This window comes from Balaenoptera musculus, chromosome 15 (genome assembly GCF_009873245.2).
Source record: "Balaenoptera musculus isolate JJ_BM4_2016_0621 chromosome 15, mBalMus1.pri.v3, whole genome shotgun sequence".
In the NCBI taxonomy this organism is placed as follows: Eukaryota; Metazoa; Chordata; class Mammalia; order Artiodactyla; family Balaenopteridae; genus Balaenoptera; species Balaenoptera musculus.
Genome location: NC_045799.1, coordinates 7,697,341 through 7,715,009, shown reverse-complemented (window position 1 = coordinate 7,715,009; position 17,669 = coordinate 7,697,341). Strand labels below are relative to the sequence as shown.

The 17,669-nt window shown below is 39.2% G+C and overlaps 2 protein-coding genes across 3 annotated transcripts in view; both read left to right on the top strand.

Moving 5' to 3' along the window:
• The window catches only part of DOK5 (docking protein 5), a 154,414-nt gene that overhangs the window by 86,418 nt on the left and 50,327 nt on the right, over window positions 1-17,669 (top strand). For both annotated transcript variants that reach the window (XM_036827077.1, XM_036827078.1), the window contains 3 exons: window positions 10,029-10,143; window positions 10,228-10,347; window positions 13,146-13,335. In XM_036827077.1, coding sequence (XP_036682972.1) covers window positions 10,029-10,143; window positions 10,228-10,347; window positions 13,146-13,335 — 425 coding nt within the window. The remainder of the gene's footprint in view (window positions 1-10,028; window positions 10,144-10,227; window positions 10,348-13,145; window positions 13,336-17,669) is intronic.
• On the top strand, window positions 13,725-15,030 carry LOC118881819 (zinc finger protein 24-like). Its single transcript, XM_036827076.1, is given in 1 exon segment — window positions 13,725-15,030. A coding segment is annotated over 1 exon segment (1,107 nt). The 5' UTR covers window positions 13,725-13,855; the 3' UTR covers window positions 14,963-15,030.

Genomic DNA, 17,669 nt, shown 5'->3' with positions numbered 1-17,669 from the left:
GTAGGCTCTGTTTGGTCTGGAAGTTCATCTTTCCTTTCTTTGCCTCATAAACTCTCGTTCATCCTTCACCACCCACCTTAGGAATAACACTGCCTAACTCAGGAATGATGGCCTCTCTGATTCTTTTCTGTATATTCATTTGGTGGCAGTTGGTGGTTTAGTAAAGAGTCGTTGGATCATCTGTGTTTGAATCCCAGCTCTGCTGTTTGCCTGCTGGGTGAACAAATTCACCTTTGTAGACCTCGACACTCTTCTATGTACAATGGGAATAATATCACAGTGAGAAAGGATGTGAAAAGTTCAATAACATAATCCATATGAAGGGCTTAGAACCCAAGATCTGGCACATAATTCAGCGTCTGCCTGCTTGGAGTCAAATCCTGCCTCTGTCACTGGTCAGGAATTGTCTAGCCCCTGGCAGGTTAACAACATCACCGCGCCTCAGTCTCCTTGTCTTTACGATGGGGATGGTGATTAGGAAGCGGGGCTTTCATTTAACGTGTGCTTATTGAGGGTCACTGGAGATCCCGCAGAGAACAAAGCAGGTGACCCCCTGCTTCGACTCCAACATAAAGGAAAAGTATAATATATAGGGTGTCGGCGTGACTGATACATGCTAAGGAGGAAATGAAAGCAGGGAAAAGGGATAGGCATGTGGAATGAGAGTGCTGCAATTTTATTTATTTTTTAAAATTAAAAAAAAAATTAATTTATTTTTGGTTGCATTGGTTCTTCGTTGCTGCGCGCGGGCTTTCTCTAGTTACAGTGAGCGGGGGCTGCTCTTTGTTGTGCTGTGCGGGCTTCTCATTCCAGTGGCTTCTCTTGTTGTGGAGCACGGGCTCTAGGCGCACAGGCTTTGGTAGTTGTGGCACGCGGGCTCAGTAGTTGTGGCTCGCGGGCTCTAGAGCGCAGGCTCAGTAGTTGTGGCGCACGGGCTTAGTTGCTCCGCAGCATGGGGGATCTCCCCGGACCAGGGTTTGAACCCGTGTCCCCTGCATTGGCAGGAAGATTCTTAACCACTGTGCCACCAGGGAAGCCCCTACAATTTTAAATACAGTCATCAGGAGAAGGTGATGTGTGAGTCGCTGAAGAAGGCAGGAGTGAGGCTTCTTCCTCTAGAGGAAGAGTGTCTCCAGACAAAGCAAGAGCAAGCCTAAGTGTTCTTGCTTGGCGGGACTGAAAAGACCGCAGAAATGAGAGGGATTTCAGTTGGGCTTTTAAGATAAGGAAAACAGTAAATTGTGCACTGCCTTTGTTTCAGTAGAGTTGTGTCTCTTCAATATAATGACCTCTAGCATCACAATAGGCTGTGTGTGCAGAGAAGTATTTGGAGGAACATTCTGAAAGTCCCAAAGAACTGTCTACTAGATAAGTGGGAGCTAGGTGGAGACTTCAGTGTGCAGCTTTTTATTTCCTCCAGCTATTGGAAAGAGATCCATTTCTCTTAGAGGAGCACAGAGTGTGTGGGAGGAATACACGTGGTTGGGCTCTATCTTGAGAAGAGTGAATCAAAGTTTGTTCAGACTGATTTTCAGGCAGTGCCATCCAATGTAATCACACGCTAGAGCCAAAAAAGCACACCACCAACAAGGTAGCCTTCTGTCATTTTCTGCATTGGCGCAGGAAAGGCGAGTTGGACCGCCTTCTCCATCTGCCTGGAGTCTCTGTTGAAGGAAGGATGCTTCAGTGCAAGGGGAAGATTGGAAGTCCCCCATAAGGTGGTCTGCAAATGCCACCAAAAGCTTTGAGAAACAAAGAATCGCCAACATCCCTTCTCAACAGGCTCTAGAAGTGTAACCTAAATGGACCACCATATTCACCTGTGCATGATTTTCTTCAGATTCAAAGTAACTACAGTTAGAACTTGCAGTTGTGATAACAGCTAGCTGGTTGTCCTTCTGGAATGCCTGTAAAGAGACTGATGATGGGGTCAAGTCACAAATGGCTTGGTTCCCTTCTTGAGTAAACTACCCAGTTGTGTACACCAGCTCACCTATTGACAAATCTAAATTAAAAACTGTGGATGAGGATGTCCAAATGCATAAAGGGTGTATGGTGGGCACCTCTATCAACTAAACATGCAGTAAATTCTACGTAAACTTGCTCACCTGATTAAATGCAGTAGTCCACATTTTTGAAATAAATGAGTAATCATAGTGATTCTAGTAATATTCATGACCTGTGTTTCCAGATTACTTTAACAAAAAGCAGTATGCAGGTGGGAACAGTAAAACCATCCTTGGTCAATATTTATCTTGACTCTGGCACTCATAGATATATGGGCTTAGGTTGACAAACCAATTGGATTAAAAAGAATAGTATTTTGATGCAGATGAGTCTTCAGTGGATGCTAAGACAACTCCCTGAAAGGTGGTTGGGTAACAGCTTATTCACATGATGCCAAAGTATCACCGAGCATGGATGAATCTCATAGACATGGTATTGGGTGAAAGGATCCAAACACAGAAAAATACATATGATATGATTCCATTTATATAAAGTTTTCTAAAAGGCGTAACTAACCAGTGGTGATGGAGGTAACAGTAGTGGTTTTATCTATGGTCAGTACTGACCCAGGAAGTGGTGATATTAACTGAAATGTTTTGTATGTCAATCAAAACATTGGTGGCTTCCCAGGTGTGTACATGTATCAAGATTCACTGGACTGTGGTCTTGAGATTTCTGTCTTTTACTATATGTGCTTGATCCACAGGACTTGATATTTGGATTCCTTGCTTGCCCCAAGCAGAATTTCACTAGAGCAGTAGCTCAGGATACAAACCATGGTGCCAGGTGTACCCACATAAAAGCAAGTGGTTTTTGAAAAGCTGAGTTTCTTCAGCATTTTAAGGTCTCAGTAGGAAAGATGACTTTAGTTCAGAGTGTCTTCTTTTGAGTTGACAAGTACTTTATTTTTCCTTAGGAATTAAGATTTGCATTTCTTTTTTTTTTTCTCTCTCAAGATATGATTTACAACTTGCAGAAATAACTTTTAATATGTTTCCAAAACTGTTTGCAACTTTAGTTTTATTCATTTGCTCACTTATTCAGCCAGTCACTTTTTCATTCATTTACTTTTAGTATTTTTTAAGGAGCACACCCTATGGAGTGTACTGCTAGAAATAACATACATCTAGAGAAGCCAGAAGTTCTAGCTTTGAGTGTGGCTCGACCCTTCCATTCTACCTGAGCAATCATAATTAAGTTACTTCTCTGATTCTCACTATTCATCCTTGTAATGGGTTTAATAATAGTACCGAGGATGTTATATCATCCTGAGAATTTAGTATTACATTGTAGCCATTCAGCATTCTGTGGTTGATTGAAGTGAGTTGTGAAGTGGTTGATGGAAGGCTTCCCTCTTGAGAAGTGGATTTATAACTGAGGAGTAGGGTGGGATTCATTTTCCTCATGTAGTTAGACTAGTTCTACTTGTATATAATGGTGACACTGTAAGATTTTCTTTGAAAAAAATTTTTAAAACCAAATGATTCAACTACTAAATTAAAACTGATAACCAATGTTCTAGTGGATTATTATGTATCTGAGTAGGAAATCTGGTCTCCTTTGTACTAGAAGCAATATTGTTATACAGTGGGATTTGAGAGAAAAACTCTATGAAAATTCTTGGCCAAAAGGACATCAAACAGAGGGTGTATTAGCCAACTTCTGCTATGGCAACAGTTCCAAAATCTTAGTAGCTTATAGCGGCTCATCTTTATCTTCTGCCCTTGTCGCCTGAGGGATCTGGGTTGGCTGTGGGTGTATTGAGCATAGCTGGATTAGTTTGACTCAGGTGCAGTCCATCTGTCCTGCATTCAGAGATCCAGGAAGAAGGAGGGGGATATTGTTATTGTAGTGGAGGGCTGAAGCTCAAGGAGAGTGGAACTGACTTACACACGCATTTAAAGCATCTTCTTGAGCACATCAGCTCACATTCTGTTGGCCAAAGCAAGTTGCGTGACCAAGTCCAAACTCATCAGTAAAGAGTCACGAGGGCCAGGAGGCGATGGATGATTTTGAACAAATAATTCAATCTAGACAGTGAAGGTTGCTGTGAGGTACAGAATTTGCCTTTGGTCTGGTTGGAAATACTTCCAGATTCTAAAGAGAGAATCATTTTTGCCAAGTCTTATCTTTACTTAATCTTTCCATCCTCTGTGCTCATAAGCATATTTTACGTATCTGGGAAGCTCCTATTTAGTGTTCATTATCTCTTACCAGCAGAATTTTCAAGGAGCCACTGTCTTCCATGAATTTTGAATCAGTCCAAGGATTGAATTGGGCCCAGAATGTATTAAATCAGATTAAGCCTAGAGCTAGCCTGGGCTTTTGAAAGTAAACACCCAATTTCTAGAGAAAATCACGCATTTCAAAGGTCCTAATATTGACATTTTCAGTAAACCATATAGATGTCTATGGTCTTCTTTGGCAGATTTTAGCTCCATTTCAAGAGAAAAACCTCTGGAGTCAGGATGCTTAAATATATCCTGGAAAAAGAAAAGGAAGGTTAGAGATTGAGGGGTCACAGAATAATCTGGAAGAGTAACCAGACAAGTAGCAGCCCAGAAAATAAACAGAAGTTATTTTGATTGTCTAACTTGGTCAACTATTCCCTTAGCATGAAGATTATATAAAAGGGTAGGTCAAAATATTTAAACTGTATGTATATACCATGTTTAATCACACAATTTGACTTCCTTTTGTTTTCTGCTGACTATCAAAACCCTCTGTTAGTAATGAACGTTTGTAACTGGATCTCATGTTAGACCTCTCTTGGGAACTGTTCTTTTGATCTTTAAATCATAATTCGCAGACATATTTCAGATTTTGGTCATGAGGCTTGAAATGCTTTGTTGTCTCTCATGTAGGACATGCAATCGTGAAATGGACAAAAAAGGCAAAAAGAAAACAAATGGTCCTATTCAGATGGGTGACCTTTGGGATATCAAGTGAGCACCAAATCTTTACCAAGTTTCTATTGAAATTTATTGTCATGCCTCTGTGAAGCAAATGAGAATTGTTCTGGGTGACTCTGTGACCTTTAGGTCAATTGGTTGTCACCTGGACTGTTGACTCAGTAGAAAATGAAATGAAAGTCAGTTTCATAATAGTAGTATTAGATTAAGAGTAGTAGATTGATGGTGTTTCTCCTAATTTTTAGTCATTTGTCATTTATTCGTAACTGTTTGTGGTCACAGTATCACATCTACTCTTATTTACTTAATATTTTGCTTGAAATCGTATCACTTCTTTGTTTAAATAAATTCACTGTAAAAGAACATTTTCTTACTACCATCAATAGAAACGAGTATCGTTTGCCATGAACAGGAATTAACAGTTAAAAAGAAGTACAAGGGAAAGAAAATAATATTTTTAAGGCTGAATAATAACCCGTTGTAGGTATATACCACGTTTTCTTTATTCATCTATCAATGGACATTTAGGTTGTTTCCATATCTTGGCTATTGTAGATAATACTTCAGTAAACACAGGAGTGTAAATATCCCTTTGAGGTCCTTTGAATTTCCTTTGAATATATACCCAAAAGTGGGATTGCTGGACCACACGGTAGTTTTATTTTTAATTTTTTGAGGAACCTCCATACTGTTTTCCATAGCAGCTGCATCATTTTGCATTCCCACTAACAACGCACAAAACTTCCGTATCTTACCCCTAGTGAATAGAACAGTACTTGACACAGAGTAAATTTTACAAATAAATAAATGAATGGATGAGTAAATGAATAGTAAATAAACAATGAATTAAACATTTTGATGAATGAATGGATGCAAGGAAGATTCTTGAAGAGGGAATGTTGTTCTCCTGCGATTGTGCTTAAGTGGTTCCCTCCTTGATGCTGTTACACCTTGAATAAGTTTTTACATTTTATCTGTGAATCTCTACACAAAGACAGCATAATTCATGTAAAGTTTAGGGTGTGTCTATTCTCCTGCACTGTGGAAGAAAAATAAAATCTAGAAAACTATAAATATAATCTATAAAACACAGGAGGGCGTTTTCCTTAAAAGTTTTGAACTTGGCAGGAAAGAACTTCTGGGTGATCTGAGGCATAAGGAAAAGACAATAAATGCATACTGAAGTTGAACTGAAGTTATTACACACAAGTGGTCCCGAAAGCTCATCCTCTTTGAGACAGTGCTGAGGATCCCATAGAGTCATTTTTGATGGTCAGTTACACTGATGTCGCCCCCATTTAAGATACTGCTCACATTAAATGAGAATCTGAGACCTTATCAAAATCTCTCTTTACTTCAAAAGTACTTATTTAGGGGCCAATTATTTCTTTGGGAAAGGAATATTAAAAAAAAATACATCCTGCCTCGTTTTTCTCATTTACAAAATGAAGTGATGGTGGAAATAAATGTCTCATAGAAGTTTTTGTGTGACTTATAAATGTATCTGCAAATGTTAATTCTCATAATTGTCACTGTAGCATGTGTTTTGAGGAAGATTCTATTATGAATTCGAGCAGATTGCAATTCTTTTGGAAGTAAGGTGTGCACGCGAGCATACGTTTGTGTGTGTGTGTGTGTGTATATGTGCTCACTGAGATGTAGTTCTGAGTTGGGGACAGAAACTGTTGCTTCAGAACCTGATGGTCCTTCCACACATAAAACATAACCCTACCTGCTCCTTTGCTCCTTGAACGTTCACCCTGAGCGGGGTGTGGGGTTTCTTATTATCTAAACCAGTTTCCAAAATGGATGATTGTGTTCAGACTCATGCAGCTCTCCCTGCACTTCCTGACCCTTTCAGGTGACCTATTCCTTCCTCTTTGCCCTTGATGGATGTTTAATGAAATGACATATTTCAAGGTCATTGCTGAGTTTGAGGCTAGGGTGGACTACTCTTATATAATATCTCAGTAGAGGGTTAGAATAAAACCTACCCCCGTGAAAAGAAAGAGGTCCTCCAGTAGGAGATGACTTTCGGAGTTAAAGACTCTCTCTGCTGAACTTTTGCAGAGTTAGTCATTATTAGTGTTTCAGACGGTGAAGAGCGGAAGCTTTGGGGTCAGTTTGCCTCATTCGCAACTCGTTTGTGCCATCTTTTAGCTGTGGACTTGGGCACATGAATTTAACCTTTCTCATCCCCAGTTTCTTCATCTGGAAAATACTGATAATAATATCAGTCATAGGATTTTTATGAAGATCAAATGAGATGTTCTATATAAAAATATTAAGCAGAGTGTACATAAATGTAGGCTGTAGGCTCAATAAATGTTGACTCTCAAATGATTGTTTTTCATTGATTCAGCTCATCAGTAAGTTACTGATAGGTGACTCATGTCTAACTGGAAGCTGGAGAGCTAAATGGATTAATTACAACAACAGATAATAGAATACAGCTTCATGCAGCAGACATGGGAACAGAAAGAGGGAACAATGAATTCACACTGAGGTCAGGGCAACTTTCCCAGAGGAAGTGGACCTTGAAGGAAAAGTGAAATTTCCCTGGAGAAAAGAGACAGGAGAGAGAGGCATTCACCCTGGAGAAGCACCATACACGTAAACTTGTGGGTGAGTTTGGTCTTTTGTTCAAGTCCACCTACATTCATTGAATTCTCGCTATGTGACAGGCTCTGGGTTAGATTCAGGGGGCAAAGTGGTGAGCAAAAAATATACCGTTTCTGCCCTATGGAACTTTTATTCTAAGACAGGCGCTAAACCATAACCCGTATAGCCATCCGAGGGCTGTGAGGGCAAAGATGTCATTGGATCGTAGAGCCTTGAGACGTTGATTTGATGGGGGCTGGGGGTTGTCCAGTGGGGCTCTGCAGGTAACTGAGATTTAAACTAAGACCAGCAGGGCGAGTGGGAGTGAAGTAAGGAGACCATGGGGAAGGCTCTGTGCCGGGAGAATCATGGTGCCTCCTGGGAACTGAAAAAAGGCCAGTGTGGCTGGGACATAGGATGCTCAGGAAGGTATCAAAGAGGAGCTGGTGAGAGCTCTAAGGAGGACCACAGGGGGCTTTCATTATCATTCTAAGGATTTGGGCTTTTGTTGCAAGTGCAAAAGGGAAGTCATTGAAATGTTCTGTTTTATGCCTAGAAACGCTGGAGTCAGAACTGCGTTTTAAAAAGCTCATCTGTGCCCCCTAACCCTCACTTGTCCGAGTGCCTCTGTTCACGTTAAGGCTCCTTTTTCCTTTTTCACCAAAATATCTTTGCTTCCGCCAAAGCTACTTCCTTCCCAAAGCTGACTAGGGTTTTAAGAAGAAAACATTAAAAAAAAAAAAAAAAAGAAAAAATCATCTGGATGCTGTGTTTACAGTGAATGAGTGGGGTTGGGATAGAAGTGGAGAGACCAGTAAGCAGTTATGGCAAGAGGATATTGGCTTATATTGTGGTATTAGCACAGAAATAAGCAAAAAATAAACAGTTGCATCTGGTAAACGCTGAGAGACTTGGTGCAGTTGGGGAATGAGATAGGTAGTGTTTAGCCACTAAAGAGTTTGCAGCTTTTGGGAAACAGTGTTATCTGTTTGGGTTACTACAACAAAAATACTATAAACTGGGTAGCTTATAAACAACAGACATGTATTTCTCACGGTTCTGGAGGCTGGGAAGTCCAAGGTCAAGTCACAGGCAGATGCAGTGTCTGGTGAGAACTCACTTTCTGGTTTCTAGAAGACGACTTCTTGCTGTGTCCTCACATGGCAGAAGGGACAAGGGAGCTCTCTGGGGCCTCTTTTCTAAGAGCACTAATCCCATTCACAAGGGCTCCACCCTCATGACCTAATCACCCCAAAGGCTCCACCTCTTAATACCATCCCCTTCGAGGTAGGCTTTCAACATATGAATTTGGGAGGGCCACAAACATTTGGTCCATAGCAACTGTTGTGATATTTCATGCTAAGAAGTTTGCACTATCCTATAAAGAGAGCCAGTGGAGGTTAAGAAGCAGGGAACCGAAATCATCAGGTTAGGATGTGCATGGAGAGTATTTGCTTCTCTCCTCACCTACTTCCTGAGCCAGGCATTTATTGAATTTAGAGTAATAGATGGGAGAAATGGCATGACATTACTGATGGCAAAGACTGATGGGAGACACATTCTTTTGTGTAACACAGAAGAGATAGACTAAGTCAGTGTGAAAGGGTTATTTATCTTGTAAATACTCTGCCCCAAGCCACCTAAACCTTCTCTCCTGCAGGACTCAATGATCACAGCCCTGGAATGCAGCAGGGAATCTGGATGTAACTGAATGAGAGATGGCATTTTGGAAACACAATGAGCCAATACCCCTTGTGGGAGGGAAACGGTTCATAAAAGAGTTAAAGGGAGAGAGGGAGGTGAGGAGAATGGCTAGTGGGGAAAGCTTTCCCCTACTGTTAGGAAGAAGGTGATTACCATGCAGTATTTTCAGACCCTAAAGCAGTGGCCCCATAACCATGGAGAAGCTAGGAGTAAGTCAGAGAGACTGGAGTAACATCTCACCAACCAGCTCTCTGTGTTGGAATATATGACTTCAACCCTGAGTAGAGGGGCATCCTTGAGAATCCTAAGACTCTATCTCTGATTATCAAGGGGTGAGATCATCTAGTTATGAACCAGACCACCATTGCCTTCTCTTCCTTGGGGTCAGTGTGTTTAAGATGCTTGCGTTGGGAGTACTCTGAAGAGATGGGGTATTTGAAAGTCTGTCCACATTGATGGAGATAAACATGATGACAATGGAGAAGGCAGAGTCTTTGACAGGGGCGGATAAAAAACTGAAAAAATAAAACAAGCGTCTACGTCTATGAAGCTTTGAGCCTGTGCCTCTTAATAGGCTTCAAAAAAAAGAAAAATCTAAAAAGGGGAGGTAATTTGTTAACCTTCCTTGCTAGGCGTTGAGGATGACACTGAAATAACTCATCGCTTTTGAATACACACTCTTCTGTCAGGCTGTGTTCGCCTGGGATGTGCCTTCTGCCTTCCGTGCCTCCACTCAGTTTGATGGTGTTGATGGGGAGCTTTCTTTCCGGAGCACCCTTATACTCACCATTGTTCATTTTTCAGGTTACAGAACTCAACAACGTGAAGAACGTAGCTCGGTTGCCAAAAAGCACCAAGAAACATGCCATAGTGATTTATTTCAATGATGATACCTCTAAGACCTTTGCTTGTGAATCAGGTTTGTCGGAGGCGGGGAGGGCTTTGGCTTTTTGTTTTTCAGCGGGTGCTGGGCATACGCGTTAATCTCTGGACATTTCCGCAGATCTTGAGGCTGATGAATGGTGCAAAGTTCTCCAGATGGAGTGCGTAGGGACACGAATCAATGACATCAGCCTTGGAGAGCCTGACTTACTGGCTACGGGGGTTGAGAGAGAACAGAGTGGTATGTAAAGAGAATTTTCTCCTTCGCTCTTTTCTAAAACTGTTTTTGTCCCCATATAATGAAACATGAGACATCTTCATGATGTAAAATTTTTGAAGGTACAAAAATGTATAAAGAAAGAAGTAAAAATAACCTTTTATTTCACCTAAGACCTGAGCAGACATTTCAGTGTGTTTCTTTTCTTAACATGTTTTCAACGTATAATAGGAATGTATCTACATTAATAATATCAGATAGAAGTTATGGGGAACGTGCTGTGTGTGTGTCAGTTTTGTGCAGAAGATGCATTAGACCGTTTAATTTTCCCGGCAGCCCTATGATATAAGTACTATTACTTCTCCATTTTACAGATGAGGAAATTGAAGCTTAAAAGAGCTAAAAATCTTGCTCCAATTCCAATAACTACTGTTTGATTCCATACTATACTCTTGAGCCTATATTTATAGTGTACAGATTTTATAATGCAATGAGTTTTTGTCTTGCTTTTTTTCACTTAAAATTTTTACTGAACACTTTCCAGTGTTTTTAATAGAATCCAGACTTCATGAATGTTTCATCAAGTTTAAACCCACCTAAATCTGTGATATATTTTTTTAACTCTAACAATTGAGCCAACTCTTTGAGCTCAACACTCAACCTGGGAATACGTCATTATAAATAATAAAGACCGAAATATTCATGAACACTTCAACAGAATCAATGTTGGTTTGCAGTATGAGCTTGGAGGTGAGGAATCATTTCTTTGGCTCCAAATAACTGGGCCTTGTGATGGGATAGATGGGATCCCATAGTTCTGCTCTTAGCCTATTGACTTGATCTATGAGGATATATCACAACCGAAGAGGCTGTGGGTCACCTGGCTTGATTACGAACATGGCAGAGGTGGAATTGTACTGACCCTTTCCATGGATTCACACTCCAGTTGTTAGTAAAAAATGCCCTTTCTCCCAATTGGAACTATGTCTTCATGACACATTTACAGTCGGCGACTATTTTGGATGCATCATATCTGCCAGAATCCATCTCCAGGGAAGTGTTATTGACAAAGTCTTAGAAGTGCTAGCTAATTCAGAGGAGCCTCTTTGCAGACTGGGAAATTGAGCGGCAGAGAGCTTAATTAAGTCCTTTACCAGGGTCACACAACCGAGCCCCAGGCTCCTGCCTCCATAATTCACTAACTCAGGTTGCTCTTGGGCTGAACGGCACCTGTAGTGCCTCACCGACAAATGCACATGAAGCCAGACATAAAGAGGAAAGCATGACAGGTTTTGATTATTTTTTAGAGGGCTCAGATCAGCACTTATTTTTCACATTTTATATTTGCAAAGCTGTATTCGGATAGTGCTCCAAACTGAATTCAAGAATTGCCTGTGCCTAGGAGTTACCTTTCTGGTACCAATTTTCTGTGCCTCAGTTTCCTCTTCTGTCAAATAGAAATAAGAACGCCTCTGGTATATAACTACTAGGGATTATAATGAAACTCAGCTCTGTCTTTTAAGGCATTTTACAAGATTAATTGTATGACTTCAAGTAATTGTAAGTAAAGTAGTCACTCTTACGACTTTTGCTGTTTTTCTTGGATGAGGTAGTTATATGGAAGAACTTCCAAGCAAAGAAATTGGTAATGGTCTCTCTTACTTTTTGCTTGATGATGTCAGTCTTTCTTGCTTGTTTCAGAACTCTCCAGGGAGAAATTTGCTCCACTAGACTATACTTTTAAAATAATAGTTATTAGAAAGCAGTAAATATTTGGTTACTGGGAGTTTGAAGTAACTTAGAAAACTTGAAGAATAGATGCTTGAATACATTTATGAACACAATCTTGGCACTCCTATTTACTAAACTAAAGTCTATGGAAATTCTAATGACTTCCTTATTATAAAACAATTAATTTAGAATACCAGTGATATTATTAGTGCCACACTATTTTCTCAGATGTAGGCAATCTACCATAACAATGGATAGATAAAAGTGTGTTTGCTATAGTAATAATATTTTTGTTCATATTTCACTTAAAATTTTGACTCTATAGCTTCCTAAATTAATGAATTTTCTAGAAATGTAATAGAAATACCATGACTGTATCTGTGGGGATGAAAATTCAGTTGCAATAATAAGCCAAGTAGTTTATTCAGAGCAGTCTTGGTTAAATGTTAACAATCATCCAAATAAGCAAATGAATATTTCTTTCCGGTATTTGGCTAAAGAGAGCTCTTTGTTAAAACTAGTTCAAATAGATCCACTGCAATTCTTCCAAACTGTTGGTCAGTTAAGTGCATAGTATTAGTTAGTATTAGTTTATTTAAATAATTTGGGGTAGAGTTGTATTCCTTTAGTTATGAAAATTATAAATTGATCAATATAATTTTAATATCATTAAACCATGCAACAATTATTTTGCACCTGCATCTTTTGTGAACATAAAAGTGTGGGTGTAATTAACATGTACTTGGCAAGAAAAAAGTTGTTTTTAATGGTTTCATTGCTTTAGTCTTTTACTGGCATACAAATTTTTATTATGCAAATTAAAAAATTCTAAAAAGATCTTTGCTCATGTATATAGTGTTGCATGTATGTTGACAACCAGACTGTATCATTATTATGTTATTTAATATGGTCTTCATTTAAAAAAATCATTTTCTGGAACTGTTAATTTATGAGAAAGGTTTATCTTCCTGAATATTCAACCAAAACCTAGAATAAGAGCTTGAATTACTTTGAAATGCCTCTTTGTTCCTACAATGTCTTTGATGTTTTATTTCTGGGGATTTTAGACTAACCTTTTGTTTTTCTCCCAGAGAGATTCAATGTGTATTTGATGCCATCTCCTAACTTAGATGTACATGGCGAATGTGCCTTGCAGATTACATATGAGCACATCTGTCTTTGGGACGTCCAGAATCCCAGAGTCAAACTCATCTCTTGGCCGCTAAGCGCCCTGCGGCGGTATGGACGAGATGCTGCTTGGTTCACTTTTGAGGCAGGGAGGTGAGTTTCATGACTGTTTTTCTACATTTTTTTCCCCAGGTTCACGTCATGTAATGCTGCACTCACATTCATCTGTTCACTCCATTATAAACAAAGCCCAATCATTTAAAATTCACTTTTCAGAAATATGATCAATTTGATGCTCTTACAACTATCCTAGAAAGTGTTTAAATTCTTCTTTTCCACACACCTCTTCTTTGGTCTATTTAAATTTTAAGTACCTGGAAATGGAAATGGTAGAAACGCATTGGTGAATCTCCCAGAGGCACAAAGGTTCTCAAGTTAGCAAATAAAACTTTAATCTTTAGTGCAGCATCCTTCTCATGTCAGAATTACTTACTTATTATCCTTATAGGAAAATCTTGATAGAAAATTAAGAATTTGGGTTTTGTGCGTCCGCCGTGCACAGCGAAGCGGCTGCGGTTCCCGAGCCCGAGGAGTGCCTGTGAAGAAAACGGGGTATTTCCCTGAGGCCTATATCCTACCTTGATTGTCTTTTCTTGAAGTATTATAAATCAGGATGTCTGCACAGTCAGTGGAAGAGGATTCAATACTTATCATCCCAACTCCAGATGAAGAGGAAAAAATTCTGAGAGTGAAGTTGGAGGAGGATCCTGATGGCGAAGAGGGGTCAAGTATCCCCTGGAACCATCTCCCTGACCCGGAGGTTTTCCGGCAGCGATTCAGGCAGTTTGGATACCAGGATTCACCTGGGCCCCGTGAAGCTGTGAGCCAGCTTCGGGAACTTTGCCGTCTATGGCTCAGGCCAGAGACACACACAAAAGAACAAATCTTGGAGCTGGTAGTACTGGAGCAGTTTGTTGCCATCCTACCCAAGGAGCTACAGACTTGGGTTCGAGAGCATCGTCCAGAGAATGGAGAGGAGGCAGTGACGGTGCTGGAGGATTTAGAGAGTGAACTGGATGACCCTGGACAGCCGGTTTCTCTTTGACGACGAAAACGGGAAGTGTTAGTAGAGGAGATGGTATCTCAAGAAGAAGCTCAGGGATTACCAAGTTCTGAGCTCGATGCCGTGGAAAACCAGCTCAAGTGGGCATCCTGGGAGCTCCATTCCCTAAGGCACTGTGATGATGATGCTAGGACTGAAAATGGAGCGCTAGCTCCAAAGCAGGAGATTCCTTCAGCAGTAGAATCTCATGAAGTTCCTGGCACTCTCAATATAGGTGTTCCTCAAATTTTTAAATATGGAGAAACCTGTTTCCCCAAGGGCAGGTTTGAAAGAAAGAGAAATCCCTCCCGAAAGAAACAACATATATGCGATGAATATGGAAAACACTTCAGTCAGGGCTCAGCCCTTATTCTTCATCAAAGAATCCACAGTGGGGAGAAACCCTATGGATGTGTTGAGTGTGGGAAAGCATTCAGCAGGAGTTCCATCCTTGTGCAACACCAGAGAGTCCATACTGGAGAAAAACCTTACAAATGTCTCGAATGTGGAAAAGCCTTTAGCCAGAATTCTGGGCTTATCAATCATCAGAGAATCCATACTGGGGAGAAACCTTATGAATGCGTTCAGTGTGGGAAATCCTATAGTCAAAGCTCAAATCTTTTTAGACATCAGCGAAGACACAATGCAGAGAAACTTCTCAATGTTGTGAAAGTTTAAGAAATGAAAAAAAAAAAAATCAGCACTCAGGTCTTTTTCTTCTGAAATGAAGACAAAATTAAAAACATGAAATGATACATAATAGTTTGCCTATAGACTTAGAAAATCCACTGGGAAATGTAGAAAATCTTCACCCACTATTATTATCTTATCTTGAAAGAAATGGTGTCATACCTGCCTAGAAACTGAAATTTTAAACTTAATTCAGGTGTTAATGCCTAAATCTTCCATGTGATGTTTATATTCTTATTATTTTTCCAAATGATGAACTACCTGATTCTTTGTCCCTTTGTTAAAACTTTCCTTCTTAGACAGATATGTTATTTGTGTTGATCATTGAAATGTTCTTTATAAGGATACATTCCTTTCTACATTGAAAAGCAATGTAGGAATTGTAAAATCTGAAAACTGAAACCATTTTTCGAAATTTACCAGTTTTCTTTTACCTAATTTGAATATGCATTCAGAAAATAGAAGATAAAGGATGACCAAAAACCTCAAAGTGAAATGAGCCTTAAAACTCAGATAAGAAGTGATGGTGATGAAACATAAAAAAGTGAATGGGACACCTAGATTGGGGAAGATTGACAAATACTTTGATCCAAGAATTGAAGTATATCAAGAATTTATCTAGGTGTAGTTAGTTTCCTGCCTGCAGGAAAACTCAAAAATAGCTCATCTTACCTGTAATTGGGAAGCATCCCACTAATGAAAATAATGTCCTCTCATGTATCATTAGAAAGTGGACAGTCTAAACAATAAACAGTTGTAAAACTATGAAGGTAGAAATTATAACACTAGGGAAAGATTTGTAGTGAATGGCAGTGTTGAAGGGCAAATGTAAACAAGAGTGATGGTCTGTCTTGGCTTTTAGAAAACAAAAGACTTGAAGATCTAAATCGTTATTATTTTTCCTTCATTTTTGTTAAGGACAGAAAAATCCCTGACAGGTGGGCAACAAGTATCAGGTTTGCGATTTTATTCTTTTGATACAAAAGAATTGAACACCAGGCTAACAAAGCAGCCACGTATTTATTAAATTTTCTACCGACAAGGCACTGTGCTAGGTACTGTAACCCTGCCATAATTAGGTAGGTATTTCTTCCACTGTAAATCATTGTGGGTTGGTACAAAGCTGTTGCATGTGAGTTAGCCTCTTCCCCCACCTCTGAGATTCCTAGAGCCATAGTTGTCTTACCAGGGTGTTGTATTTGGGTAAAGGAAGACTCAGCTCAAAGAGCTAGCCAGCTCTTCAGCAATCTTCAGAGGTGAGTCTGAGATAACTATCACAGTTTGGAGGTTTGTGGGTCTTTTATAAAAAAAAAAAAAAAAGCTAATCAATCTCTAGTAGCATTGAGGTTATACTTACATGTTAAGTTGAATGGGTTCTATTTAAAAAAAAAAAGAACTAGGTTATAACAACTAGTTTATTAACTGTCAGAGTTGGTGGAACTATTTTTTTTTTTTTCATTTTAAGTCTTAACACATTTTTTTAATGTATAAAAATAATACACATTGTAGTAGTAGGATCATATACTCCTTGTCTGAGAATCCCAAGTACTGTGGTTCTGTTTAGTGGAAAACTCTGAAAGTTAAAATATAGATATGAGAAAAGGCTTTTTTATAGTGGGCATAATTGTGTGGAAAATGACCCATGTGAATAAAAATATTTCATAGTTCCAGAGGTTTTGGTTACATCTGGTACTTGGATCAAATTAAAAAATGGAAGGTGAGATTTGCATGAGCCTGTTAAAAAGCATACTAATGCGAGGCCAGCTGGTGGAGAAGTGAGGCAGAATGGAGCTTGTTTATAGATTTTCTGATAACAATTATAAGAAATGTGCTTTATAGATTAAGATTTATTGAAGTATAAATATGTAGTAATGATATAATGTATTTTAAGTTATACAAGAATATGTAGGGACTTTTGTTTGGGTCTTCTCTTTGTGGCTGAGAGGAAACAAGTCAATGTCCAATAAAGCTATAAATTCCTCCACTCTAAAAAAAAAAAGAAAATTAAGAATTTGTTTGGGAAGGTGGGTATATTTCCCTGCTTCGGTCTCAGAAATTATTATTATTATTATTGGCTGTGCCACGTGGCTTGTGGGATCTTAGTTCCCTGACCAGGGATTGAACCCATGCCCTTGGCTGTGAAAGTGCGGAGTCCTAACCAATGAACTGCCAGGGAATTCCCTCAGAAATTATTTATGTATTAACTGTAACCAGTGAAATCTGGTTATGAAAGATGTTTTATCATAGAAAATAGACTTTTCTATTGACTGTACACCTCGTATTTCATATTGATGTGCAGAAGAATTCTGCATTGATCAAGATGTTTGGGGCCTATTTGGGGCAGCATTTATTCCAACATTCATATTTTTCAGTTTTTCTTTGATTCACTCTATTTATAGGAAATAGTAATAGGAAATGGGTATGTATGGCTTTTTATTGTCACTTCCAAAGGCTAAAAATTCAGTACAACTTTGTAGTATCTCATGACTATTTGAAACTTTTTAAAAATTAGCTCAATCTTCCAGGTTTTAATACTGCTCATAGCTTGCAAAAGTTTAACTTCTTCATATTGACATTTAGTAGAACTGCTAAGGATCTAGGAGATTATTTTAAAGACTTTGATATTTCCCCCAAGTGTGATAGCAAACCATATAGATTTTTAAGTAGGTGTGTGTGTGTGTGTGTATATTGTATA